This window comes from Mus musculus, chromosome 10 (assembly GCF_000001635.26).
Source record: "Mus musculus strain C57BL/6J chromosome 10, GRCm38.p6 C57BL/6J".
NCBI classification, from domain to species: domain Eukaryota; kingdom Metazoa; phylum Chordata; class Mammalia; order Rodentia; family Muridae; genus Mus; species Mus musculus.
Window position 1 is genome coordinate 61192830 of NC_000076.6, and position 27065 is coordinate 61219894.

The 27065-nt window shown below is 50.2% G+C and overlaps 1 protein-coding gene and 1 long non-coding RNA gene across 6 annotated transcripts in view; one reads left to right on the plus strand and one right to left on the minus strand.

Moving 5' to 3' along the window:
- Window positions 1–4282: 4282 nt before the first annotated feature.
- The window catches only part of Adamts14 (a disintegrin-like and metallopeptidase (reprolysin type) with thrombospondin type 1 motif, 14), a 76308-nt gene continuing 53525 nt past the window's right edge, over window positions 4283–27065 (minus strand). Inside the window, exons 12-22 of one of the 2 annotated variants that reach the window (NR_157278.1) lie at window positions 25529–25704; window positions 20701–20834; window positions 20295–20418; window positions 18759–18825; window positions 14471–14634; window positions 12535–12703; window positions 12018–12150; window positions 9994–10201; window positions 8347–8476; window positions 7534–7644; window positions 4283–6130 (exon numbers count right to left, since the gene is read on the minus strand). Coding sequence is in view for 1 of the 2 variants with exons in the window: in NM_001081127.2 (NP_001074596.1) it covers window positions 5649–6130; window positions 7534–7644; window positions 8347–8476; window positions 9994–10201; window positions 12018–12150; window positions 12535–12703; window positions 14471–14634; window positions 18759–18839; window positions 20295–20418; window positions 20701–20834; window positions 25529–25704 (1912 nt within the window). In the remaining variant the exon portion in view is untranslated. Of the gene's footprint in view, window positions 6131–7533; window positions 7645–8346; window positions 8477–9993; window positions 10202–12017; window positions 12151–12534; window positions 12704–14470; window positions 14635–18758; window positions 18840–20294; window positions 20419–20700; window positions 20835–25528; window positions 25705–27065 lie in introns of both variants that reach the window. The other variant, NM_001081127.2, reaches the window with a different exon arrangement.
- Gm29861 lies at window positions 23634–26743 on the plus strand. Of its 4 annotated transcripts, none has more exons than XR_380475.3 (5): window positions 23634–23757; window positions 24745–24797; window positions 25228–25418; window positions 25932–26022; window positions 26281–26743. It is a non-coding gene; the product is annotated as a predicted gene, 29861 (long non-coding RNA). The 4 variants fall into 4 exon arrangements; XR_871759.1 differs by lacking the exon at window positions 23634–23757 and adding an exon at window positions 24320–24507; XR_003948876.1 differs by lacking the exon at window positions 23634–23757 and having other exon boundaries at window positions 24320–24797; window positions 25228–25725.

Genomic DNA, 27065 nt, shown 5'->3' on the forward strand with positions numbered 1-27065 from the left:
CCTATTGCTGATGTATTTATCCCTTAATACATGACATTAAGTGGGTCCCACTTCTGCCTGTTGCATACGATGATTCTCTGGGGGAAAGCATGACAGAAGTACAACAGTAGGTTTCTGTGTCACATGCCAACAAAAGAACCCAGAACTAACCTAAAAATGTAAAGAGAAAGGTCTAGAATTAGAATCTTCATCATCAGAGTTCTGGTCTTGGTTCTGGAGGAGAACCCTTCATTCCTAGATCTGGGCCATGCACATTCCTCCAACGTGAATTTTGTTATAACCATTTATCACCTATTTTTTCTATTCCTAATATTTCTTTCCATTTGCCCGCTTTATTCTCAGATATAATTTCATTCCAAGCAATAGTCTCTCTGCTTCATAGTTTTGGTGTGTTGTTTATAAAAGTTTCTCTCAGACGTGAAAATGAGTTCTGCGGCTAGTAAGATGGCTTAATAGATAAGGGCATCTGCTGCCAGGCCTGGTAACCTGAGTCAGATTGCCCAGGGAGGGCCTACATGGTAGAAAGAAAATCAGGCTCCTTGTAAGTTCTCCCACAACTATGCCATAGCACGCCTGCCCCCAATCAGTTGGGCGTGTGCATACACACACAGAAAATAAAATATAACACAAGTGTGTTTGTTTGTTTGTTTGTTTGTCTGTTAAGTGGGAGGGTAGGGAAGGAAGGGCTTGAGGGAAGGGGGAGCAATATGAAATAAAAATTAATGTAAAAATTTTTTAAAGTGTCTAAAAATTAAAAATTAATAAAATACAAAGTTCTGCACCACCTAAGGTCATCTATTCTGCTACCAGAACACTGTGATTCCATCGTGGGGACTGTTAATTAGAAGAGTGTTACAACGAAGATAACTCTCTGCACACACATAGGAATGTTCTAGTTCCTGGCTTCTCCCTCCCAGTCTGCTTGCTCAACCACCAGGTCCTTCCCTATTCCACTGCAATTGATAAAAACAGGGACATCGGGCTGGAGAGATGGCTCAGAGGTTAACAGCACTGACTGCTCTTCCAGAGGTTCTCACAACCATCTGTAATGGGATCCGATGCCCTCTTCTGGTGTGTCTGATGACAGCTACAGTGTTCTCATACAAATAAATAAACTTAAAAAAACAAAAACAAAACAAAACAAAAAAACCAGGGACATTAATGGCAGGGAAGTTTGTCCCATAGTCTGGCTGCAAACTCTGTATCAGAGCATGGCCTTGAACTTTTTTTTTTTTTTTTTTTTTTTGGTTTTTTGAGACAGGGTTTCTCTGTGTAGCCCTGGCTGTCCTGGAACTCATGCTGTAGACCAGGCTGGCCTCGAACTCAGAAATCCGCCTGCCTCTGCCTCCCGAGTGCTGGGATTAAAGGCGTGCGCCACCACGCCCGGCGGCCTTGAACTCTTGATCCTTCTGTTCCCGTGGGCTGGGACTACTTGGTGTGCCACCAAGCCTGGCTCTTCACCTTCAACTCTTAAATGTTTTATCCACACAGAACTTTCAAAAGGTAGATACTTTTGTTGCAACTCGATAAGGGGCTTAAAGAAGTAATGTGTGTTTGGGGAGATGGTTGAATGCCTTGGCTTGGATACCCAGAACCCACAGGAAAGCTAGGCACAGCAGTGCACACCTGTAAGCCCAGCACTTGTATGCAGAGTTGGGAGACAGGGGCGGGAGACTCCCTGGAAGCTCATGGCCATCTTGTTTGGTACACAAAGTGGTAAATAACAAGGGACCCTGCCTCAGATGAGATGAAAGGCTAGGACTGTCGCCTGGGGTTGTCTTCTGACCTCCAAACACATGCGCCTAAGAGCTGCAGCGATTTTTTTTATTGTGGGGACTCGGAAATAATCCATATTAAGTGCTAAGCACGGTGCTGGATTTAACAGGCCCTAGTGACCCCTTCTTCTAGTCAGCACACAGACCAAAAAGCAGCTGAGGCCCAGGAAAGGCTGCAGTACTTACTTGGAACACGTAACGCCCGAGCCAAGTCTGCTCTGGACTCTATGGGAACAGCCCGTTCTTGGCCAAAGCTCTCAGGCAGCACACCCTGGTTTTCATGGTTTGCCTGGAGTTCAAAATCCCTGCCCAGCTCCACTGCAGGCCCTAGCTACCCTCGCTTTAGTCTTCAGCTGCTCTGTCACCCCATGCTCAATGGTCTTATTCTCAGACCTCCAGGCTGGGAAAGGATCCCGCAGCCTGGTGAGTCTCTATCTCAGTTTTCTATTTTGTAGTAGCTAAGACCCAGGGAAGGGAAGATTTGCCCATCCATAGTCACGGCACGGGAATCTCAATAACTAACACACACACACACACACACACACACACACACACACACACACACACACACTGTGGTCCAGATAAGTAAGTGTGCTCTCTCCGTCTTTCTGTCTGAGGTAGGGTCTCAGGTATCCCAGACTGGTCTCAAACTATATAGCAGCGGACAACCTTAAATTTTGGTTCCTCCTGATTCCTCCTCCCCAAGTGCCGGGATTGCAGCCATGTGCTCCCATGTCTGGTTTATGCAACACTGCAAACGGAGCACCGGCTTTCCTGCAGGCTAGATGCATCTGCTCGATTTCCTGTTGCCTGTATAAAACATTGGCCAAGAGCAACTTGGGGATGAAGGGATTTGTTTGGTTTACGTGTCCCTATCATCCGGGGAAGTGAGGGGAGGGACTCAAGTAAGAGCAGAAGCAAGAACCATGGAGGGAAGCATTTTTCTGTCTTGTTCAGCTTGCTTTCTTATACTATCCAGAACTGTCTGCCCGGGGGTGAGGGTGGGGGGGGGGTGGCACTGGCCACAGAGGTCCAAGCCCTCTCATATCAATCATTAATCAAGAAATTAATCCCATAGATATGCCCACAGGCCAATATGATGGAGACAAGTCTCCTTTCCCAGATGTGTCTAGGTTTCTGTCAAGCTGACAGAAACCTACCAGCACACTACCATCCGAGCCATATCCCCAGCGTGCTCACTATTTAGACTGTGCAGATGGACTCAGGGACCCCAGGAATGCTGGACAGTGAGGACTGCTCAGAGAAGCTTCATGCCCAGCCTGGACTCTGTGGACCCCTTAGGATGTGGGGGAGGGCCCGGAGGTTCCTTGGGCTGGTTGCTAGGTCTCTCTTCCTTGATGGGGTTACTGAAGCTCTGTTTCCATATGCTGACTGAGCATCTAGGAAATGTTCCCATTGGTGTATAACATTTTAGACAGACCGACTGGCCACTGGCCAGAGCTATGCAGGGTAAAAGTTCGGTGATGGACTAGTAATGTCTGCTGTGGGCACAAGCTGGGGACACATACTCTGTGTGTAGAGAGGCAGCTCTCTGGAACAGGCAGTCAAGGGGTGGAGATGGAGCTTGGTTGTGAATCCTGATCTGGCTGCCCTGGCATGGGAAATGCCTGCAGATTGTAAAAATAGAGGCATGTACTCTAGTTAGGGGTGGGTGTTTTGTTTTGTTTTGTTTTGTTTTTTTGTATAGTCTTAGCCAGGGTTCTAAAAATGTCAGGGAAGAGCCAGTGTAGTAATAGATTATTGATGTCTGACACAGACACAAAGCAAGACATGGATTGTTTCACACATACACACACCCCACAACCGCAGTCCCTTTCTCTCTTGGCTGTGGGGTTAAACCCAGGGTCCCAGAAATGCAAAGCAAGTATTCTACCAATAGCAGGTGAGGTGGGCTAATTCTTTCTCTCCCTTCCTCACCTCCACAGTGCTGGGAACCAAGGGACTCTTGCATGCAAGGCAAACACTCTATCAACTGAGCCGGTCTCTCCAGCCCAATGGACTGGTACTTTAACATCACACAGTGCGTTCACGTCATCAGCTTTTTGTCCAGTAAGATGCACCACAACCCTTCTTCCTGCTTGGCATTCAGATTCTGCTTGGATCCTTCCAGGAAAACAAAAAACAAACAAACAAACAAACAACCTGGTTCACCACCATCCAAGGAAACTACCCCTTGCAGAGTTGCAAAGCTCTGATCATTAAAATACTTTTCTTGAGTAGCCCCAAAGCTACCTCCCAGCCATCTCCACCCTTGGTGTGGTAACTTGCCCAAAGCCATTCAGGTCTTTCTGGCCCTTCCTTGTTTGTTCCCATCTGCAATCACCTTACAACTGCTAGGCCCAGCTCTTAGAGTGCTGGCTACACTGTCCCCATCCTCCAAAACAGAAAACACACACACACACACACACACACACACACACACACACACACACACACACCACAGAGCATCACTTTTGGGGTCTAAAAACAAAACACCAAGGGCAATATTAATAAATAGGTAACGTTTTAAAAATCAGCATCTCCAGGCCGGTCCACACATGACTTGACTCAGGGTAGCTCCAGGCACCTGCAGAGCAGGAGACAGGAGTGGGAGGAGCATGCAGAGTTCCCAGCATCCCAGCTCTCCAGAGCTTGCAGGCCAGGGGCTTTCCTTCCTCCAGCGGAGGAAGGTGGATAGACAAGCACCTCTGCCACTTGGCCCTCAAACTGAGTGAGGGTCTAGGCAATTTCCTGAGAGTCTGAGGACCATGGAAGGTGCTCTACGCATCTTCCCTACCCTAACCTGGGATCAACAGCAGCTAGCATCCTGCCAGGGCCCTCTGCACAGTCCAGCTGAGTGGATTCTCAAGTCGCTAGCCACCTGACTGGTCTTCTGAGCATCACGCATTCGGGCCCAGTTTAAGCCAGAAGGGAAGAGCCCCCGCCCTCAACTCCAGGAGGAGTAGACTTCAGCAGAGAGTGATGACTGAGGGGGACAGTCTTAGAGGTGACATCTTTCCGGTGGTCACCTTTCAGGCTGGGTCTCCTGCAAGCCCCCGTGATGACTGAAGTCACCGATCCTGGTCTAACCAGGGACCAAGCCCCAGCTTGTTAACTCCTGGATGTCAAAGCTGTGTATCCAGGCCTCCTCCTCTGGTGACTTGGGTGTGACATTGGAGGGTCAGTCTGTTACCTAGAGTCACCAGCAGTGACATCTACAGGGACAGATCGGGCCACGAAAGTGACACTATGGCCGGCAAAGGTGAACTGATCTCTGCCCGAGATTAGCAGCCATCAGCTGACAAGAGCCAGGCCTGAGAAGAACTCTCCCCTGCCCGACCCTGCAGCCATGAAGCCTCACCTCTACATCCATCCCGGACCCTTCCCAAGTCTGCCTGTGTGCAGCCCTACCTCCTGAGTCCTGCTTTGTCTTTGGTGTGTGTGTGTGTGTGTGTGTGTGTGTGTGTGTGTGTGTGTGTGTGTGTGTGTATGGCTGGACAGGCCTCCCTGGTAGTCAGAAGTCATGGACAAGCAAGAATCTCTGACAGGCTCCTGCATGGGCTTCAGCCCTGTATGGCCCAGTGGGTATGGGAAGGGGCATTACTGAGACTAGAGGAACAAATCATATAAAAACTCTGGGAAGTGGAGCCCGGACTCTGCTAGCTGAGGTATTTCTGGTTAGGGCAGTCCCTGATCTCCCTCTCCTCCCCCAACCCTGTCACGGGAGTAAAGAGCGTCACAGCCCCAAACAGAACAAGAGGGCAAATAATTTAAAAGGGAACCTGTGCTACCTCCTGTCCCCTGCGCTTGAGTCCTCTGAGCCAGGATCCCTGGGACCACAGGCAGAGTGTAAAAAAGACTGGAGGGATGGGCTCATGTCACTGGGGAGGTGGCGGGAAGGCTGGTGCCTCCATGCCCTGGTTCCTCCCTGGACTGTCCTTGACCCTCAGAGGTTGGCATAGCTGTTTGGGTCCAGTCCTGAGGTGGCCTCCGTGGGGTAGCAGGAGAATTGCCCGGAAACGCTTTAGGGCTTAGCATCTGGGGGGTGACCGGATACTGAGTCACTGGGGAGATCCTGTCCGCCACATCTGGTAGCTGTGTGGGCTGGCTTTGCCGATGATCTTCCAGGCTGGTTGGCCCCCTTGTAGACTTCACATCCTCCAGGGTGGCCTTGGGTGCTGGCAAGAGACTCCCAGGAGTGGAGAAGGTGGGTGGTAAGGCCAGGCTGGCATTGGGGCCTGAGGTCTTCTTTATGCAAGACTCACAGCATAGACGGTGGTAGCCGGGGATGGTGCAGTAACGGTCCAACACTTCCATTCGGCAGAAGACGGATCTGTCTCGCACACAGGGCTCCACTGTACATACATACACGAAGGGTGCCCATCAGGAGGGGACATCTTTCCTCCTTCTGTCCCAGCTGGAATCACTACATAGCTCATTCCACCCAGGAGGTCAGACCCTTCCACAGGGAAGAGAAACTAAACGGACCATCCTGCCTCCCCGTCACAAACACAGTATCAGCATCATTAGAACCTTGGTGGTAAGGCTAATTGTCAAACACTGTGCAGACCTACTGAGCCAGCACCTCTACGATGGGGCAAAACTGTTTTAGAGAACCCTCCAACAACTTCCAGTGCGTAGGAAGAGCTATATAGCTCTGTCTAGTTCAACCATATACTCAGCTACGCTGGTCTTTATCCAGGAAGCTCTACCTGGGGAGTCTGGGCTAGGGCCTAGACACTGAGGTAAGTCTAGATTCAACCAAGCATGAGAACCCTGCTCTAGGAAGAAGATGGAGCCCTAGACTCTCCTAGCTACCCAGTTACTCCCTGCAGCTAAGGTGCTTAAGAGCACTGGATGCTTGCTCTTCCAGAGGTCCTGAGTTCAATTCACAACCACCACATGGTGGCTCACAACCATCTGTAATGAGATCTGATTCCCTCTTCTGGTGTGTCTGAGGATGGCTACAGTGTACTTACATATAATAAATAAATCTTTAAAAAAAAGAAAAAAAAAGCTCTTTAGAGAAACGTAGTGGCTCAGGCAGCTGGGATCAAGAGCAGGCTCTGGAGCAGAGACAATAGAAGCCAATGGTCACTAGATGGCGCCAAAGCTCCAGAGCCAGAATCAGAGCCCCAACTGCTTTGAGGAATTTGCCCAGCTTCTGTTTTGAGGAGAGGCCAAGAGGTCAAAGGGTTGCATGAGGCGCGGTAATACCCTGGTAACTAGGAAGTATGTCGTAGTAGACGCAGGGAAAGTCTTAATCCACAGAGACATGAAAGGAGAGACCACAGGGTGAATTAATTGCTAGCCCTGTGAGGCAGCAGCAGAGGACACTGGTTCAGTTCCATGATTCCTTCTTTCAGCTGCTCTGGGGAAAGCAGCTCCTCTCTATGACTACAGTTCCCAGAAGTGTGAAACCAGACACGATGAGAATCCAGAGCTCTGGGGCGTACTATATAGGTTTATAAAACAGGACACCCTCACCACAGTGGACAGTGCCTTGTCACCAAACCTGGCAACAGAAGAAGTCTACATGATTTCTTTTTAGTCTGTATCAGGTTTGGCCGTCACGGGAATAACACCAAACGTAGGACTAAAGGGGAATCACAGAGTAGGTCATAGACTAGAGTGACATCATTTGGATTCTCAGAGGTCACCCAGACACGTAGACACTATGCCTGCTCCATTGCTAACACTCCAAACCCTGGGCTGCGTGTAAGGCTGGGGGAGGGGAAGGGCCCCTGACCATACTTACTTGTTGAGATCCTGTCCTCAGGAGTCAGGGGCCTGGATTGGGGTTCCCGGTATCCTGTTTTGGTCACAGGGTCCTGGACCTCCGCCTTCACTGTAGAGTTCTGGAGATCTCCTGTGAACAGATGCAGCTGAAGTACAAATGGGTGAGAGCATCCTTTACCCAGAGTGCTTGGGGCCAGAAGCACTTCCACTGTCTTCCCCCTGGGATTTGCAATATTTGCATAGACTTAAAGAGGCCTCTAGGAGGTGAGCCCCAGATCTAATCCTGGGGTGCAGCTGTTTTTTTTTCATTTATTTGCATTTTGTCCTGTGTGTACTAGTGTGGGTGTCACAGAGCATTTGCAGAGGTCAGGGGACAGCTTTGGAGGAGTCATCTCTCTGTTTCCACTGTGTAGACCTCGCCTTGGCAGCAAGTGCCTTTATCCACTGAGCCGTCCCGATGGCCCCATTGGTTTCTTAGGCCCAAAATGTGCAGGTAATTTTGTATAATGTTTTAAATGATTTGGGAACTGAAATGAGGTTCGTACATAAGAGTGTTAAGAGTCTTGGAAGGTCCTTTTGTCTCCTCTAGGATGCTGGCTAACTGGGTACTGATATTTCGATCACACCATATCCTCTGCAGTCAGGAGTGGAATCGCCCATCCGTGGCAGCGTGTGAGCACTCCAGGAGTTCTGGATTGGGCAGCATTTGGGATTCTGGATTAGGGATGCCCAACCTGTCTTTGGAATTTCAAAGGGCCAGGAGACCACACTGCTACACATTCACAGGGCCGGAGGAACGAAGGGGCGGGGCCTCCCCATCCTGTCTGCTCACCTCCACAGGCAGGCAGGCTGCAGATCTGCACCATGTCCGGCTTGACCCCTTCGCATGGCCCGAGGGCACTGGAAGTGTTCCTGCATACCACCTGCCTTTGCTGGATGCCTTCTCCGCAGGTAGCAGAGCACTGTAGAGGAGCAGGAGAGCCAAGAGCCATAATGCCAGGGGCAAAGCAGTTGGGAGAGAGGGGGGAGAGGGAGAGGGGAAAGGGGGGGGGAAGGGAGCCGTGAACTCAGGGTCAAAAGAGTACCAAGAAGTCTGCTATGTCTTTACTCAATCAGACAGACTTGCAAAGCCTGTACCAGGACCTGCCACTGTCAGGTTCTCCTGAGACAGTGTGACACTGTCCAAGCTTGGGACTCGCTAGATCACTCCATGGTTTGAACTGTGTCTCAGATGAGGACTTCCCGGGCCCCTTTCCATCGGCTGCCTCCTGTGGCCACACTCTCCACTCTATGCCTAGGTCTCAACTGTTTTATGCTCCGCTCGGGCAGTCTCCTCTGTTCTGACCACATGACATGACCTGCCCGGGGCTTGCAGAGCCTGGGTTGTGACACTTGCTGACATACTGGCCTGGTTTCCAATTCTGTAACCAGGAGAGCTGAGGGAAAGATCTGCAATAAAGTTGGGGCTCCTTTTACCCAACACCATTTTGCAAGCGTATGTCCACAGGTCCTCTTCCCAGGAAGTGTCAGTGAAAGACAGAAAGCAAACTGACTTCCATGTGCAAGGTTATCACATGCCTTCCACACACTGTCCTCGTAGTGACATACTCCCAACTGATAAATGGACTGGACGGCACTGGGGTGGCAGGGTCCCTGGGAAAGCCCTATTGCCCCATGTGACTGGGTCACTTCTAGGCACCGCCTACAGCCTCTCTTAGAAGGACCCGGAAAGAACTTGTACTGGGGCATGTGACCACTGATCAAGACGAAAGTCACAGAACCAAAGGGAACCAGGGGACACATGACTCATCCACCGTTGTGCCTGTTGCATCCCCAGAAACCCTTGCAGGTGCAGCTTGCAGTGGGTAACATCTGTCACTAGACTGTTTATCTGTCTTGTTCCCTCACTAGACTGGCTGCTCCATGAGGGTAAGCAGCCTGCCTGTCCAGTGACGCTGGGCTTTCAGCCCTCCTTGATCTGGCATACAGTCTTTGCTCAGTAAATCTTTCTTTCTTTCTTTCTTTTTTTTCTGTTTTTTTGTTCTTGTTTTTTTTTCAAGACAGGGTTTTTCTGTGTAGCCTTGGCTGTCCTGGAACTCACTCTGTAGACCAGGCTGGCCTCGAACTCAGAAATCCACCTGCCTCTGCCTCCCGAGTGCTGGGATTAAAGGCATGCGCCACCACTGCCTGAGTAAATATTTCTGGAATACAAGAATGTGTCTTCATTTGCTCCTCTATGACTTGGGAGTCATGCAGCTTAGAGGAGATGCAAATGGAGGGAGGAGCCTAGCGAAGAACCATCATGCATAGCACACTGGTGGGGGGGGTGTGTGTGTGCTCATATTGCCCCCAAGAGGTTGCTCTCTTTCTTTCTGAGAAGTGTCAGCCCTCGGGTGCACCCTAACCCACTCAGACATCTACCCGACCCACACCGTTTTCTGTTCCACGTGCTTCCACCCACTCTAAGAGAACCACTCACCTGGGACCAGGCTCCTGTCCGCCACTGGGCTGGGCAGGGCACACGGAGGCATGGCTTCTTGGCCTCTGGCCGGTTACCTAGGCAGGCCTTGGCTGGCATGGCTTTGTGGGTGCCATTGGAGAGAGGCAGCAGGCACTGCACTCCCCGGGTCTGCAGCCCCAGCTTCCCGCAGCTTCGGCTACAGGCACCCCACTCTTCTGTCACCCACCTGGAGACAGACAGGACAGAGGTAGAGGGAGATGGGACCATGGGGACACTTCCCCTTGGGGCTGCATCCCACCAGAGAAGGTGCGTGCTTCGGAATGCTGCTACCTGGCTAGTTGGCTTCTGGGAGATCACTAGTCTCTCTTACTGTTTCCTTGGGTAAGGGAAAGGTTCCTATTAAAATCCTGACCCCTCAAGTGTCTTTGGGCAAGCTGTTAACTCCACCAACCCTCAGTTTCCCCATGTTTATATCGGGATGGCTTTAGAACCCAGAAAGAGTTCAGAGCTACCATATGTAGGAACATACTGGATGCTGAGACTCAGGGGTGTCCCCAAACACACCAAAGTCACACTTCTTGTAGATGTCCCCTCAGCAGGGACAACAGTGCTACTAAGTGCTCTCGTCACTCACTGGACTTCAGCACCTACAGCTCTATAGTGTGTGTGTGTGTGTGGATGGGGGGGTGTCCTGCAAACTTCTCTGCAAGCAGAGCCAGGGATGAGTTAGGCAGCAGCCTAAGCATCCCAGGGGTAGGGAGAAGGGAGCCCCAACTCCTTGTCTTTTCGCTAACTGGAGTGGGAGGCACATTCTCAAAGCTAAAAAAAAATCTTGCCAGGCGTGGTGGCATATGCCTGTAATCTCAGCACTTGGGAGGCTGAAGCAGGAGGATGGCTGAGAGGTGGCAGCTGGCCTGGGTTATGGAGTTTGTTACACACATGTGTAATGCATGAGTGCATGTGTGCACACACACATGCACACACACCAGAGATGGGAGGAGAGAGAGAGAGAGAAGGAGGAGGAGGAGGAAGAAGAGAAGGAAGAGGAAGAAGAGGAAGAGGAGGAGGAAGAAGAGGAGGAGGAAGAGAAGGAGGAAGAGGATGGGATGGGGGGTGGAGGAGAAAAAAGAACTGCCCCTACCAAGCCCTAAGATTGGCTGGAGAATAACCAGCCCAGGATCTTACACAGTTAGTCCTGCACACATGCCTCATGATCATAGTTGCAGGCAGTCCTATGAGTGACAGTGGAACATAAAAATGGAGTCTGACGACGCACAGACACAGGGGATGACAATGTTCTTGCCTGGTCAAGTCCCAGAAGATCACAGGAAACCACTGCTAGCTGTCAATTCCCACCCCAGCCCCAGATCACATGACCAGTCCTGGAGATCCCCAGCCATGCGGGGGTGGGGTTGGGGTGGGGGAATCCCAGGGAAGCAAGAATGTGGCAATGACCCTTTGCAGTTTGCTACCAAGCAGCTATCCCCCACCTTTCTGGGAGTCCCTGGGAGCACTGCCCCAAGCTGAGGGGGATCCATATTGAGTTCTCAAGCTCAGCTCAACCCTCTCCCTTCAGACTCTTTTGAATAATCCTGAGAACAGGACCTTGGTCCCTGAACAGCGTGGCCCACAGACTAGGAAATCTTAACCAGGGATTAGACCATGCTGAAGGCTGGACTCCCAGGGACTAAGGAGAGAGAGAGAAGGCAGTAGATCCTATTTTTGCCCAGAGACATGAGCCCCCTGCCTCACCAGCAGAAAGCCCAGGCCCTATCTGTGAAAGACTGTTAGCTGGGGGCAATCCTGCTGGTACCATCCTCTTTCTGGCTGTGTGGGTTGGCAAGTGCAGAATCCCAACATGGCTGGCCATGAAGGGTAACCACAGTGCCTCTTGTGGGCTGTGGTCTATCCCTATCCCTGAAAGACCCGGGGCTGCAGGCTTTGGCGTAAGGAAGTGCTACAGTAGCAACTTGAGCTACTTTTCCTTTGGGGCCAGGGTAGAGAGAGGCAGGGGTCAGACTTTGCTCCCCCGAAACACTCACGTGGGCTGGGGACACGAGTGCTGGTTGCAACGCCGTCGGATAGGCTTGGGCCTCTTTTTATGGTCACACAGGTGCCGGTGCACCATGTGGTGGTCCCTGCGGCGCCGGCAGCCATATTTAGTGAACTGGATTCCTGCGAAGGTTGTGGGACAGCTCCAGGCCTCGTGCCCTCGGGGTGACTTTTTAGAGAGCCTGCTTTCTAGAAGGCACTTTCCCTTCTTTCCCTTCATGCCCCAGCCCTCTGTCCTGGGCAAGTAACTTTCTACAGGACTCCTCCCTCTGTCACCAGTGGAGAAGTGACTTTGGACAGCAGCTGAACAGACAACCTGCCCTGCAGCCTGCTCCTGAAAGCAAGCCCTAGCTTCGCCCAACGCCTTGCTCGGAATTGCTTGTAGGCATGGGAGATCTTCAAGAACAAACTGAGACACTTCTTCCAGACTCCTACCAGTCTCTGGTCCATTCTCCCCGACCCACGGTCATTCCCCACAAAGAACCATAGGACCACAATAGCTGATACCTCCTCCACAGGCCTTGCTGCAGGGAGACCAGCTCTTGAGAGCCCATTCGTAGGTGTCTGTCTCTTCCAGGAGCACATTATTACTCCCGATGAGGGGCAGCAGGTCCTCATGGATGACGTACTTGTAGGCCAGGCTACCTCGGGGTTTACCCTCAGCCGGGGGAAGAACCTGGAAGGGAGACACAAATGGTGCAGCATAAGGCCAGAGATAGAACAGAGGGTCCAAGGAAAGCAGCTGCTGCCCACAGCTGCCAGATGGGGTTCCTAATTGTGCTTTGGAGATTTGCAGTTAAACTAGACACGATCCACACTGTGTAATTCACCCTGTTAAAATGTGTAACCCAGTACCTAGCTGAGGCAGGCAGGACAGTCAGAGACTCTCACTCCCAAGCCTGCTATGTATGTACCAAGCCCTACAGCAGCCAATGCCAGGCCCATGAGCCATTCTCTCTCTCACAGACACCCAATGGTGACACTCAATGGCCCGAGTCTTTCGGTATCCAAACTGTCTGGCTTCAACCCGGCTGCCAGTGAGCAACCTCTTTCATCTTTCCTCTCCCCCCTCCTCTTCTCCACCCCTCCCCACTTCTTGGGTCACATATTGCCCACGTTGGTTTTGAATTTACTATGTAGACCAGGGTGACTTTGAACTTCTGATCACAGGTTTGAACTTCCATGCTTGGTATGTGGTACTGAGGGCAGAGCCAGGGGCTTCACGAACACTTGGTAACCATTCTACCAAATGAGCTACATCCCCAACCTCCTCTCTCTCTTTTCTTCTCATTCTCTTCTTCCTCTCCCTCCTCTTCTTCCTCTCTCTCCTCCTCTTCTTCTTTTAAAGACAAAGACTCATGTAGCCCACTTCCCAAGTGGTGTGTACCCCTGTGCCTGGTTATTTTTACTCTTTTAATTTTTTTTAATTGCACTTATTACTTGGGGCAGGACTGGGGAAGGGACACATGCCCCAGTGTGAGTGTGGAAGTCAGGGGCAAGCTGAAGGAGTGGATTCTCTCCCTCCACCATGTGAACTCTGAGCATTGAATTCAGGTCATCAAGCTTGGTGTTGGACCAAGGGCCCTGCATCAGAAGCCACATTGATGGCCTCTCCTACTTCTGCACGTGTCCTTTAAGGAGCAAACAATGGTTCCAGTACTGATGATGTCTCATTTCTTTTGCTACTTATCTTGTTACCGAAGAATGGAAGGTCACCCATTTCCTTCTAACAGTGACAGACCACCACGATTACATTTAGGTCTTGGTAGGTATCCAGTTGCCTCACCATCCTTTGTGGAGACTGTCTCAAAATCCTTTGTTGAGACTGCTTGTTCTCCCTTAAATAGCCTTGGTACCCTGAGCAAACATCAGCTGGCCCCAGACATGGGCGATTGCAAATACAAGGTGAATGGAAAGTCCGTGCCAGATACAAGTTCTACGAAGACACCAGCAGCCTCAGAATTTACCCTCTGGAACACCGCTGACCACCGGGCGCAGAGCTGTCTGTCAGCTCAGGCTGAGGACGTGCTGGCAGAGCTTTTTATAGGCCAATCTGCTGAATTACCAATCCCTGCTCCATGAGCCCAGGCACAACAAAGGGCAGCAATGGACCCCAGTGAGGGTAATGGCCCTGCCCCCTTCTCAGAAGCTGGTGCTGCCACGATCTCTTAATGTCAGCTGCCTTCAAGGCCCCAAACCACCTTAAGGCCTCACACATATGACCATGTCGCAATGTATGTGGATGCTGGGGATTGCTATGAAGTTGGGGGAGCCAATCCTAGCTTCACAGGGGTTCCCCTCAACCCCATTTCCCACCCCAAGTGAAGGAGCAAAAAGCTGTCGCAGCTGCCCTCAACACACCTGGGAGAGACCATTTCAAAGTATACCAACCAAATAGCAGGCACAAGGGACGGGCAAAGCCACATCAGGCAAGGAGGCTCACCAGGATGGCGATGGCTTCAGGCAGGGGTCCATTGGTCCTGAGGCTGTCCTTGGTGTCCTCCGCTTCGTGCTCCCACTCTAGGCCCAGCGCAGTGAAGGTCCTGCTAGAGGCCTCCTTGCCCTTGGGGTTGAAGATGAAGCTTCCGGTCACCTGGTTCTTCACCGCTGGCCAGGGGAGAGGGACAGAGATTTCTATTTCTCTCTAGAGGGGCCCATGATTCTGACCTCTAAGGCCTTTCCAGGAGGCACCTCCTCATGTTCCCTGTCTCTTTATCCCCTTGACCTCTCCCATCAGGACCACCCAGGAGCTCTCTGCAAACCAGTCCTGCCTCTGGGCCCAGATGTACACCCCTGATCCTGTACGAGCCCCTCTCTTTTTCCACACTGACTAATGGCCACCCATAGTTGTGGCTCGATTTGACCTCTTTCAGAAAAACTCCTTTAATTGCCCAACCCTCAGAGATGCTGCTGCCCCTGTAGGATCGATAGCAGAGCACAGGAGAACAAGCCTCACAGGGAAGTCACTTAGTCCCTGTGTAGCCTGTTTGCTCAGGCTCCATCCAGTGCAGAAGAGAGTCTCCTCCTGGCTGCCTTCAGAGCCTCCACCTGGCTGCCTTTGGATCAAGATGGAGAACTCTCAGCTCCTCCAGCACCATGTCTGCCTGCATGCAGCCATACTTCTCACCATGATGATAATGGACTGAATCTCTGAAACTGTAAGCCAGCCCCAATTTAATACTGTCCTTTTAAGAGTTGCCTTGGCCATGATGACTCTTCATGGCAATGGAAACCCCAACTAAGACAGCACATTTTCCACATTTGCACGGATGACCTACCATGTACCTACAGACAACACAGGCTTCCGTTCCATGGCTCCTCTTGCCCCCATGCCAGGATCCCCATGTGTGATATATGTCACCTGCCCTGCCCACCCCAGTAGACAGCTATCAGCTGGTGCAGAGTATTCCCACTGTGTCATGGTTTGGATATGCTTGCCCCAGGGAGTGGCACTATTAGAAGGGAACACCACAGCTGTACCAGGAAGAGATGCAGCCCCAGGAAGCTCGAAGCGTCTCATCTTACTGATAATGATCTAAAATGGTGACCGTGAACATTTTTTGCAACAGCTGAGCTTGCCAAGAGACACTGCACTTTATGTGAGTGTCTGTTATGTGTAAATGGAAGCTGACAAGACTTGGTAGGCTATCAGGCTGGAGAGGCCTCTGTGACTTGCCACAGTAATATGGAAGCCTGCATTCTCTCTATGAGGGGGGTCTGTCTGAGCGCAGACTGACATGGGAAAACACAGCCGCTGCCCAAAGCAGAAGCAGCCGCTGCCCACAGCTGCCAGGAGGGGTTCCAAGCTGCGCTCTTTAGTTTGCAGTTGAGACTCAATCCATACTGGGTAATTCACCCTATGAAAGCACGCAGCCCGGTGATGGCTTAGCACCTTCAATCATCACCATGTGTAACCTTAGAATGCTTTCACCACCCTAAAAGAACCCCATCACACACCAGCATTCATGCACCCCACATCCCTGCTACAGGTCCTTCCACCACCACAGGAATCTGTAACAATGTCTGAGGAATCTCATTTGGACGTGCCTATTTTTAGACTGCTGATTTGGTTTCAATAAAAGCAAGACTAGACCAAATGATAAGAACATCTTTTCTACTGCATTAATGTCTTCACATGAATTTTTAAAATTGAAAAAAGTTTATTTACTAGTGTATGTGTGTGTGGGGGGGGTATACACCATGTCCTATGTGTGTGTGTGGGGGGGGGGTTGGTCAAAAGTCAACCTTGTAAAGTCAGCTTTCACCTTTGTACTGGCTAGTTTTGTGTCAACTTGACACAGGTTGGAGTTATCACAGAGAAAGGAGCTTCAGTTGGGGAAATGCCTCTACGAGATCCAGCTGTGGGGCATTTTCTCAATTGGTGATCAAGGGGGAGAGGCCCCTTGTGGGTGGTGCCATCTCTGGGCTGGTAGTCTTGGATTAGAATCCAAGAGAGCAGGCTGAGCAAGCCAGGGGAAGCAAGCCAGTAAAGAACATCCCACCATGGCCTCTGCATCAGCTCCTGCTTCCTGACCTGCTTGAGTTCCAGTCCTGACTTCCTTGGTGATGAACAGAAGTATGGAAGTGTAAGCCGAATAAATCCTTTCCTCCCAACTTGCTTCTTGGTCCTGATGTTTGTGCAGGAATAGAAACCCTGACTAAGACAACCTTATACCTTTTTGTGGGATCAAACTGTGGTTATTCGGCTTGTGTGGAAAGAGTCCTTCCTTTCCTATGGAGCCATCTTTCTGGCTCTTAACTTGCATATTTATTTTATATTAGTTTGAGATAGAGCCTCACTAGCCATGTACCTCTGGCTAGTCTGGAATTTGCTATGTAGGTCAGGTTGACCTTGAACTCCCAGAGATCCTCTGCTTCTGTTTTCTGGGTGTTGGGATAAAAGACGTGCACCACTAAGCCTGGACTTGACTTTCTAAGTTTAATCTGTTTGGGGTTCTGATGTTTGTGTGTGTGTGTATTGCATGCACATGTTTTATATATGTACATGTTTGTGTATGTGTGTATACGTGTGTGCTGTATGTGGAGGCCAGGGATCTTTGTCACAGACTTCCTCAGTCACTTTACCTTATAAATCTCTATCTGTCTGTCTATCTATCTACCTACCTATCCATCCATCATCTGTCTGTCTGTCTGTCTGTCTACCCACCCATCCTTCCATCTCTCTCTATCTCTATCTATCTACCTACCTACCTATCTATCTACCTACCCATCCATCCATCATCTATCTGTCTGTCTGTCTACCCACCCACCCACCCATCCTTCTGTCTCTCTCTCTCCATCCATCTATCTACTATTTACTATCTATCTATCTATCTATCTATCTATCTATCTATCTATCTATCTATCTCTATCACCCATCCATCCATCATCTTTCTATCTATCCATCCATCCATCTGTCTGTTCATCTATCTCTATCATCCATTCATCCATTATCTATCTATCTATCTATCTATCTCACCCATCCATCTATCTATCTATCTCATCCATCCATCCATCCATCCATCCATCCATCTATCTATTTTTGAGACAGGGCCTCTAGATGAACACAAGGCTCAGAAAGTCAGCTGGGTCCAGCTCTAAGGATCTTTTGCAAGCACTGCCCTAGTGCTGAGATTGTAGGCAACACTGCATTGCTGGCTTCTGTGGGGGTTCTGGGGGACCAAGACCAGATCCTCATGCTCACATGGAAAACACTCTGCCCACTGGGCTGTTCCCCATCCTCTGGGGAATCTAACTTTCAAACTGTCTTTGCTTCATGTTTGTGCAACAACCATGACACCTTCTTTAGTAACTCTGTTTAAGTATCATTATAATGGAGAGCTAGGACCTGCCTGGTGGACTGTAGAAATGGCTGTCCACATAGCCCTGTTCCTCTAAGACAGAGTCTGTGTGTTTTTTTTTTTTTTTTTAAAGATTTATTTATTTATTATTATATGTAAGTACACTGTAGCTGTCTTCAGACACACCAGAAGAGGGAGTCAGATCTTGTTACGGATGGTTGTGAGCCACCATGTGGTTGCTGGGATTTGAACTCTGGACCTTCGGAAGAGCAGTCGAGTGCTCTTACCCACTGAGCCATCTCGCCAGCCCCGAGTCTGTGTTTTTAACCATTGACTGGTGCTTGGGTCATGTGACTTGGGTCAATGCAATGTTAGGGGCTGGCAGAGTGCTTGCACCCTGGGGCCCTGCCCTCTCTAGCTGCAGATGCCCAAGGGACAGACATCCAGATTTGGATATTCCCAGATTTGCTTGTTGGGGTCAGTCATAGCTCTGTCAGCCTCAGCCTCAGCCAATTGCCAACACCATCCACACCTCCTAGACCAGTGAACTCCCGACAGACCCATCAGCTGACAGTGTTTGGCTGTTTGGGTTTAGGCAACCAATAGAAGAACCACTGGCTGGGCCTGTCATGACTATGGCCACAGAACTGAGATCCTGTGACAACTGTTACTCCTAACCCTTATGTTCTTGGGGTGGTGTGCCATGCAGCCAGAGCGGCCTGAGCCCTTCTGCGAAATGACTCTTTTAGAAGAAGCCACCTGCTTCCATAAGAAATTTGAACAGCGGTTGATCCTGGTGGGAAGAAACAAGCCTGAACTATGTGATGGTTCAGCTATTCTGCATAAAACAACTAAAAAAGGGATTGTCTGTCTTTATCTAAGTCTGGGATCCCTATCTTCCTTGTCCTCCCCGCCCCACACAGCACTCACCGATTCGGTGGGGAGCCTTCTCCAGCAATTCAATCTGAATGTGCCTGGCACCCGCCGGGATCTGCACCTGTTTGAGAGCCGCTGCCACCCAGGGGCATCCAGAAAAGCAAAGAGTCCTGAGAGGGTAGCCCCCTGCTCAGCACCCCATACTATCTCACAGCACATAGCCGGGAACACAAGGACTTCTCACACACGGAGCCTTTCAGAAACCTGTTTCCTTGGCTGGAAACCAGGGTTGGATTCTTCCCCCGGCTCCACTGGATCCCCAAGGGCAGGGAAGCATGAGATGTTGTAGTTCCAAGCGCCCGCTAGGGGTCACTAGCACGTGCACTGATACCCACACGTGCGAGATGCTTTTATTTCCCTTCGCGGCCTCCTCTTCTGCTTTCCCTACTCCCACCCCTTTCTTCCTAAGCTACGTAGAGTTGTAGATGAGATCAGCCATGAAGATCCACATGGCTCTTTGAACCGATTCAAAGCTTGGGAACAAGCCTTTCTTGGTTACCAACTTCCCCCGCTTCAAAGTATGAAAAAGCTGTAAAATCCTCCAAGAAGACCAGACTTACTCCACACAGAAACGTAAAGGACTACTGACTGCCCCTCTTCTATAGCAAGCTTCGTGAGGTTAGAGGTGGAAATTAAAGAACTCGAGGGACCAGAGATTCATAGTGGAAAAAAGGTCCCAGACATTGTTTTTAAGATGAGAATAACCACCAAACCCAGACACTATTGCATATGCCAGAAAGATTTTGCTGACAGGACCCTAATATAGCTGTCTCTTGTGAGGCTATGCCAGTGCCTGGCAAATACAGAAGTGGATGCTCATAGTCATCTATTGAATGGAACACAGGGCCCCCAATGGAGGAGCTAGAGAAAGCACCCAAGGAGCTGAAGGGGTCTGCAACCCTATAGGTGGAACAACAATATGAACTAATCAGTACCCCCAGAGCTCGTGTCTCTCGCTGCATATGTACCAGAAGATGGCCTAGTCGGCCATCAGTGGGAAGAGAGGCCCCTTGGTCTTGCAAACTTTATATGCCTCAGTACAGGGGAAAGAAGTGGGAGCGGGTGGGTAGGGGAGCAGGGCAGGAGGAGGGTATAGGGAACTTTCGGGATAGCATTTGAAATGTAAATCTAATAAAAATTTGAAAAAAAATTTAATTAAAAAAAAGATGAGAATAGAACATGACCCCCTCGCTCCCACCAAAAGCCCTGGGATCAAAGAGCACATGTCAGCTCAGCACATGTCCTCTCCCAGACAGCAAGGGACAGGGTGAGCTTCTGTGCTCCTGTGAGTCCATACTAGTATGCCAGGAAGCCAGGGGACCAGCCACAGGCAGACTGGGAAAGTCTGAAGCCAGGCTCCAGGACCCTCCCCTCTCCAGCACGGGTCAAGGAGAACCCCACATACACACACCCAGCCATGCTTCCCGGCCTGCTTGGAGGCGTTCCCCAGTGCCCCGCCCCTTGCAGGCGTTCCCCAGTGCCCCGCCCCCACCCCAGCCACACCCCCCAGCCGTGCTCACCCACGCTCACCTGCCTGCTTGGAGCCCTTTCCCAGAGTCCCCTTCACAGTCCTACAGTGAGAATTGTCCCCACCGCAGACACCGCACTTGTCATCCGTCTTCATGGATCCCACCTCCTTGTCGCAACCAAAGGGCTAGGGGTGGAGGTGACATCAGCAGATGGAGGCTCTCCTGTATCCACCTAGAAAGGCTCCCCGACTGACTTCCTCCTGAGATTCCTGGCCCTGCCCAAAGAGGGGACCCTGGCACACGAGAACTCCCCCAAATCCACCCTGTGACCCAGGTGGTCTTAGCCTGGGTCACCTCACTTCTCTAATGGTGTAGGCAGCCCTAGCTGCCCCTAGGTGTGGTAGGTGAGTAATACCCATTCAGTCCTCCATGCCAGCAGAGTATAAGCAGCTCGCAGGGGTACCCACCACACACTCGCCACGGGCACAGACGCTGTAAGGATCGCGATAGCTGCAGCGTGTCCCATCGTGGACTACTTGGTTCATAAATACCACATCTCCAGTGTCGGCAGACTGGCAAATGAGCTCGCACTTCTGGGCATCTGGAAGGAGAGAGACTCTGCTAAGCCCACTGGGTTGACAGAAAGTGGCTTAGGATGCCATCAGCATGTGGTTTAGCCATGAAGTCCAGGGTCATGGCAGTGGCGGGAGCTCTGTCTGGGGACTGTCTGAAGAGTCCTGCTGTGGCACATATGGTTTGGTCCTGTGACCTGAGGCAAATGTCTCTAGCCTTTTTGAGCCTTGGTTCCCTGATTTTCATGATCCCTGATCAGTAAAATGCATCATCAGTTTAATGAGAAAAATATATTGACAAATTATCAATAACAAACCAACAGTTAGAGCTGGAGAGACAGCTCAGTGGTTAAGAATGCTTGCTGCAGCCGGGCAGTGGTGGTGCATGCCTTTAATTCCAGCACTTGGTAGGCAGAGGCAGGTGGACTTCTGAGTTCAAGGCCAGCCTGGTCTAATGAGTGAGTTCCAGGATAGCTAGAACTGCACAGAGAAACCTTGTCTTGACAAAGAAAGGAAGAAAGAAAGAAAGAAAGAAAGAAAGAAAGAAAGAAAGGAAGGAAGGAAGGAAGGAAGGAAGGAAGGAAGAAAGAAAGAAAGAAAGAAAGAAAGAAAGAAAGAAAGAAAGAAAGAAAGCAAGCAAGCAAGCAAGCTTGCCGCTCTTCCAGAGGACCTGAGTTCAATCCCCAGCCTCCAGCCCCAGGTTATCTGACACCTTCTGGCCTCTGAGGGAACCAGCTCTCACACTCACTCTCATGAGTGAGTGCACCCAGTTTTATATTTAACATTATATTACATTATAAATATTAAATTAATTAAATTATATTTAATATAATATCAAATATATTTATATAATATTATACATCAATATCTATCTATCTATCTATCTATCTATCTATCTATCTATCTATCTATCTATCTATCTATCTATCTATCTCAGTCTAGCAGCTGCTCACTGGATACCAGATCCTTCCAAAGCCCTTTCACACCTTTGAGAAACAATAGCAAATGCTCGTCATGACGACTTAGTCACCTCATTTCAACACGCCAGTGAGGAAGGTTCTAGCATTCTAGGACACACACTTACTCTGTTTGTAGTGACTCAGTGAGTTTAATCAGGGTCACTTAACATGAGCTTTAGTGAGGGGTTACTCAGAGGAGCAGGAGGGTGGGGACTTAACAGTTCTCTCTCTCTCTCTCTCTCTCTCTCTCTGTTTGCTAAGAAGCCACCCACTTGGGTTTGTATGCATGTGTGTGTGTGTGTGGTATGCACAAGTATGATTTATAAGCACACAGAGGCCAGAGGTGGACATCAGGTGTCCTTCTCAATCGCTTGCCATCTAATTTTTTGAGAAAGAGTCTCTCACTGAACCTGAGGACATCGATTTGGCGGGCATCAGCCTGTCCCCGCCCACTCCCTCCAGTACTGGGATGATAGATGTATGGATACTACGCCCAGCTTTTATATGGGTTCTGGGGATACAAACTCATGAGCTTATACATGGGCTTATACACTCATGCACGTGCATGATTGTGCAATGAGCACTTTATGTACCCAGTCACCTTCCTAGTCCCTACCTAGTCCCATTTTATTGAGACAGGGTCTCTCACGGGATCAGGAGTGTGTCAATCAATCTAGGCTGACTGGCTACACTAGCAAACCCAGGAACTCAACTTCCCAATCTTCTTGGTGTTGAGACTTCAAGTATGTGCTACTCTGCCCAGATTTACTTGTATTTTTTTATTTTAATTTTTATTTATTCTTTTTTGTTGATGTTGTTGTTTTTTCAAGACAGGGTTTCTCTGTGTAGCCCTCCTGGAACTCACTCTGTAGACCAGGCTGGCTTCAAACTCAGAAATCTGCCTGCCTCTGCCTCCCAAGTGCTGGGATTAAAGGTGTGCACCACCACTGCCCAGCTTATTTTATTTTTTAAAGATTGATTTTTAAAATTTTATTTATATGAGTACACTGTGGCTGTCTTCAGACACACCGGAAGAAGGTATCAGATCCCACTACGGATGGTTGTGAGCCACCATGTGGGTGTTAGGAATTGAACTCAGGACCTCTGGAAGAGCATTCAGAGCTCTTAACCACTGAGCCATCTCTTCAACCCCCTAAAGATTTATTATTTTAAAATTTTTATACGCATGGGTATTTTGAGTGCACATATATCTGTGCACCATGTGTGTGCAGTACCCATGGAGGCCAGAAGAGGGCAGCAGATCCCCCTGGGATTAGAGTCACAGACTGATATTAGCCACCGTCTGATGCTGGGAATCAAACCTGAGTCCTCTGGAAGAGCTGTAGGTGCTCTTAACTTCTGAGCCATCGCTCCAGCTCAAGATTTATCTTTTTAATGTGGAGTCCGGGGATCAACTCAAGTTAACGTACTTGCAAGGCAAACGCTTTACCAACTAAGCTATCTCCCCAGCTCCCCACCACACACATACACACACACACACACACACACACACACACACACACACACACACACACATGCACGAGTGGTACTGGGAATAAAAACTAGGATCTCATACATGCTAGACAAGTGCTATACCACTGAGCCACACCCCAGCACAGGTTCTAACGCCTCAGAGGAAACACTGGGCCAGAGGCTAAGTAACGTGCTTAAGGCCACACATGGAGTGGCTTAGCCAGGCTTGTAACCACAAAGTCACTTGGGTCTTGCTTTGGCTCTGCAGCCTAGCTGGGCACATCAGTAGGAGAACTGTATGTCCCCAAATGAAATGTTCCCCTTGTCTATGAGCTGATAATGTCCTAAAAAGGAAGTCGTAGAGAACAGATAAACACTCGCTGTGTTTCTTAGAGAAAGTGAGGTTGGGGGCTCAGCTAACTTCCTGGAATTGGTCTGAAGCCCTGGGAAAAGCCTGACATCAGCTGTCCCTCAGCCTTCTTGCCCTGCCTGCCCAGGCCTCTCCCAGTGGATCTGCAAGGTATTCAAAGCCAGCCTTTCCCAAAGCTCGCCTGAGGACCCTGGCTAGCTCCTGCTCCTAAGCTCCCAAGAGACTGTGTTCTCCTCCTCCTCCTCCTCCTCCTCCTCCTCCTCTTCCTCCTCCTCCTCCTCCTCCTTGTGTTGTTGTTTCAAGATAGGGTTTCTCTGTGTAGCCCTGGCTGTCCTTGAACTTGCTTTGTAGTTCAAGGTTGGCCTCAAAAGAGATCTGCCTGCCCCTACCTCCCAAGTGCTTGGTTGGACTAAATGTAGGCGCTACCACAGTCCCTCAATAGAACTCCAGTATGGAGTTACAATATCTAAGACCACTTTAGAGAACTTCCTTGAGAGTCAGATTTCTGATGGGGTTTGAGTCTGGGTCTGGGTTTAGGGGATTTACCTCCAGATGAGAAGCAGGATCATTCTAGTGGACCCAGCAGGCAGCTGCCTGGCAGGAGTGGTGAGTTCCTCAGAGTGGGTGGAATCCAGGCAGAAGGAAGATCCTGCCCCCTCCTGCCCCCTCCTTCCCCCTCCTGCCCCCTCCTGCCCCCTCCTGCCCCCTCTTGTCCCCTCCTGCCTCCTCTTGTCCCCTCCTGCCCGTTTCTGAAAGGGCACAGCTGCAAAGTCTGGCCCTGGCAAGACTCGGAAGTTCCTTGTATCCTGAGGAGTCTGCATGAGCCTGAGCTCACGGAGCTGAAGTCAGCTCACGTTTGAGAAGACGTTGTTCTCACAGGAGCTGCCCGGGATCCAAGAGGTGGGGACCACGGCACTAGCCAAGCCCTTCCAGCCTCAGGCCCGAAGAGCCAGGCATCCGCACCATTCCTTCACTAACGCTAGAGCAGGAACTCTCTCTCTAAACACGCACTAAAAGGCTGAGTGTTGGCCTCAGTGTGGTTCCTACACCAGACACTCCAAGTTCCAAGGCCTGTTTCTATCCCTGAGCAGCCCCCTCTCCAGGTTCCTAACTAACTGTCTTTCAAATAACCTTCAGCATCTGCTAATGGATGGACGCCTCACCCATGGAACCTAGAAACCTGGCCTAAGGTAGGTTGAGCTTCCCTGGACATGGTACTGCACCCCTAGAGAGTCCTGCCCGGCCCTGGGGCTGCACACTGGGCTTTCCCCAGGACTTTGAGACAAACTCCAGAAAGTGAACTAAGCTTTTGCTTCCTCTCTCCCTCCCTCTCCCTCCCTCCCTCCTTCCCACTTTTCCTCCCTTCTTCTCTCTTTCTCTCCCTCCTTCCTCCCCTCTTTCCTTCCTCCTCTCCCTCTTTCCCTCTCCCTGTCCCTCCCTCCCTCCTTGTTTCTGAGACAGCATCTCACTATGTATCACTGACTGGCTTAGAACTTACTACATAGACTAGGCTGGTGCTGTTAAACTCACAGAGACCCGCCTGCTTCTGCCTCCTAAGTGCTAAGATTAAAGACCGATGCTGTTGCACTCTAACTTTTTCTAAAATGTTCTCTTTTACAGGGCAGATGCCTTCATGTGCAGGAAAGGACAGACATCTGAACGGCACTTATTCGGCCTGAGCTCTGTGATCGGCTGTGGGCATCCCTGGAGAAGAGCCTCCTCTCAAAGCTGCTTGCCTTATAAACATGCAAATCAGGGGTGGCCTCAACAGCAACAGTGACTCCACAAGTGCATGACACCCAAGGACTCAGGTGAGTCTGCCCACGGGTTCCCCATCGCACCCCCAGGTCCTTGGGCCTCGATAGTTGGGAGAAGAGGAACAAGAACATGCCCAAGAGTTGGGCAGAGCAGAGCCACTCACCACTGTCGGGCTCATAGGGCAGCCAGCTGTGCTTGGCATCCTGGTGGGTATAGTAGGAGTTTCGCTTGGCACACTGCTGGGCTCGGAAGTCCTCGTAGGGCCCAGGACAGTCCTCACTGTTGCAGATCTGGTACTCAAACATGGACCCTGAGCACGGGCGGCCTCCATAGGCTGGACTGCAGTGGCAGAGAGACCAGGTGATTAGGGGGCGGGGGAGGCTGGGAAGAGGAGAGCTTCCCACATGAGACCTGGGACAGCTCAGTAGTAGATTTCTCAACTCAGTAATGACCTACAGTGTTGGGCAGCTAAACTCACAGTCTTCTGAACTCTCTCTCTCTCTCTCTCTCTCTCTCTCTCTCTCTCTCCTTCCCCTCTCTAACTCCCTCCCACCTCTCTGAGACAGGGTCTCATGCAGCTCAGGCTAGCTTGGACTATGAGGATGGCTTTGACCTTTGGATCATCTCGTCTCCACCTCCTGAGTATTGGGACTACAGGTATCTACCACTATTCCCAATGTGTATGATGTTAGGGATTGAACCAGGGCTGCACACTGGGCAAGCACTCCAACGTGTAAGCTACAACCCCCTCTTCCCCCTGACTATTTCACCCATAGGAAAAGTGTTAGATCCTATCTCCCTGGGGGGTGGGGGTGGGAGGTGAGAGGCAGGGGACATAGGACAGACAGACGAGGGACTGGCTAGCTCTCGCCACCAGTCAGCTGTCAATCTTGCTTATTCTTTAAATTCCCTCAGTGCTTACTGCAGACCGTGGAGGCACTCGGTCAAGACAAAGAGTTCTCCACATCCACCCCCGTTTCATAATAGGATATAGTAAACTAAAGTGCATCAAAGAGATTTGGTTTTTGAACCAGAAGAGCTGACATCCAAGTCCTGACCATTTGGCCTTGGTTCGGGCACTGGGCTTTGCTCTACCTTGACTTCCCCCTTGAAAGGTGGGATCATCGGAGCTCACCTCCAGCTGTGACAAAGCAAAGGAGAGCAATGACACTCTTCTCGATTAGGTTAAGAGGATTAGAAAAGACGGTCAATACAGAGCTGGGGAGATGGCACCTCTGGCTACTCCTGTGGGTTCAGTGCCTAGCATCCACATGGCGGCTCACAAGTCTATCACTCCAGTTCCCAGAGATCTGATGCCCTCTCCTGGCCTCTTCAGGTACTGCAAGCACACAGTGCATATACCTACACACAGGCAAATAATCACACAAAATAAAAATAAATCTTTTTAAAAAGACTTTTAAGCTGGGTGTGATGGCATACACTTCTAATCTCTAGCCCTTGGTAGGCAGAAGTAGGTGGATCCCTATGAGTTTGGGGCCAGCCTGATCTACATACTGAGTTTCAGGCCAGCCAAAGCTACCTAGTGAGACCCTGTTTCAAACAAAACAAAACAAAAACCTTTCTATGTAAAGTATCCAAGTATAGGAGGCAACAGTGCCCTGCCCAGAGACTCTAAGATAACTCTCCAGGTGTAATGAACTCTCCACTTGAACACACAACATCCTGCACATGGTACTTAG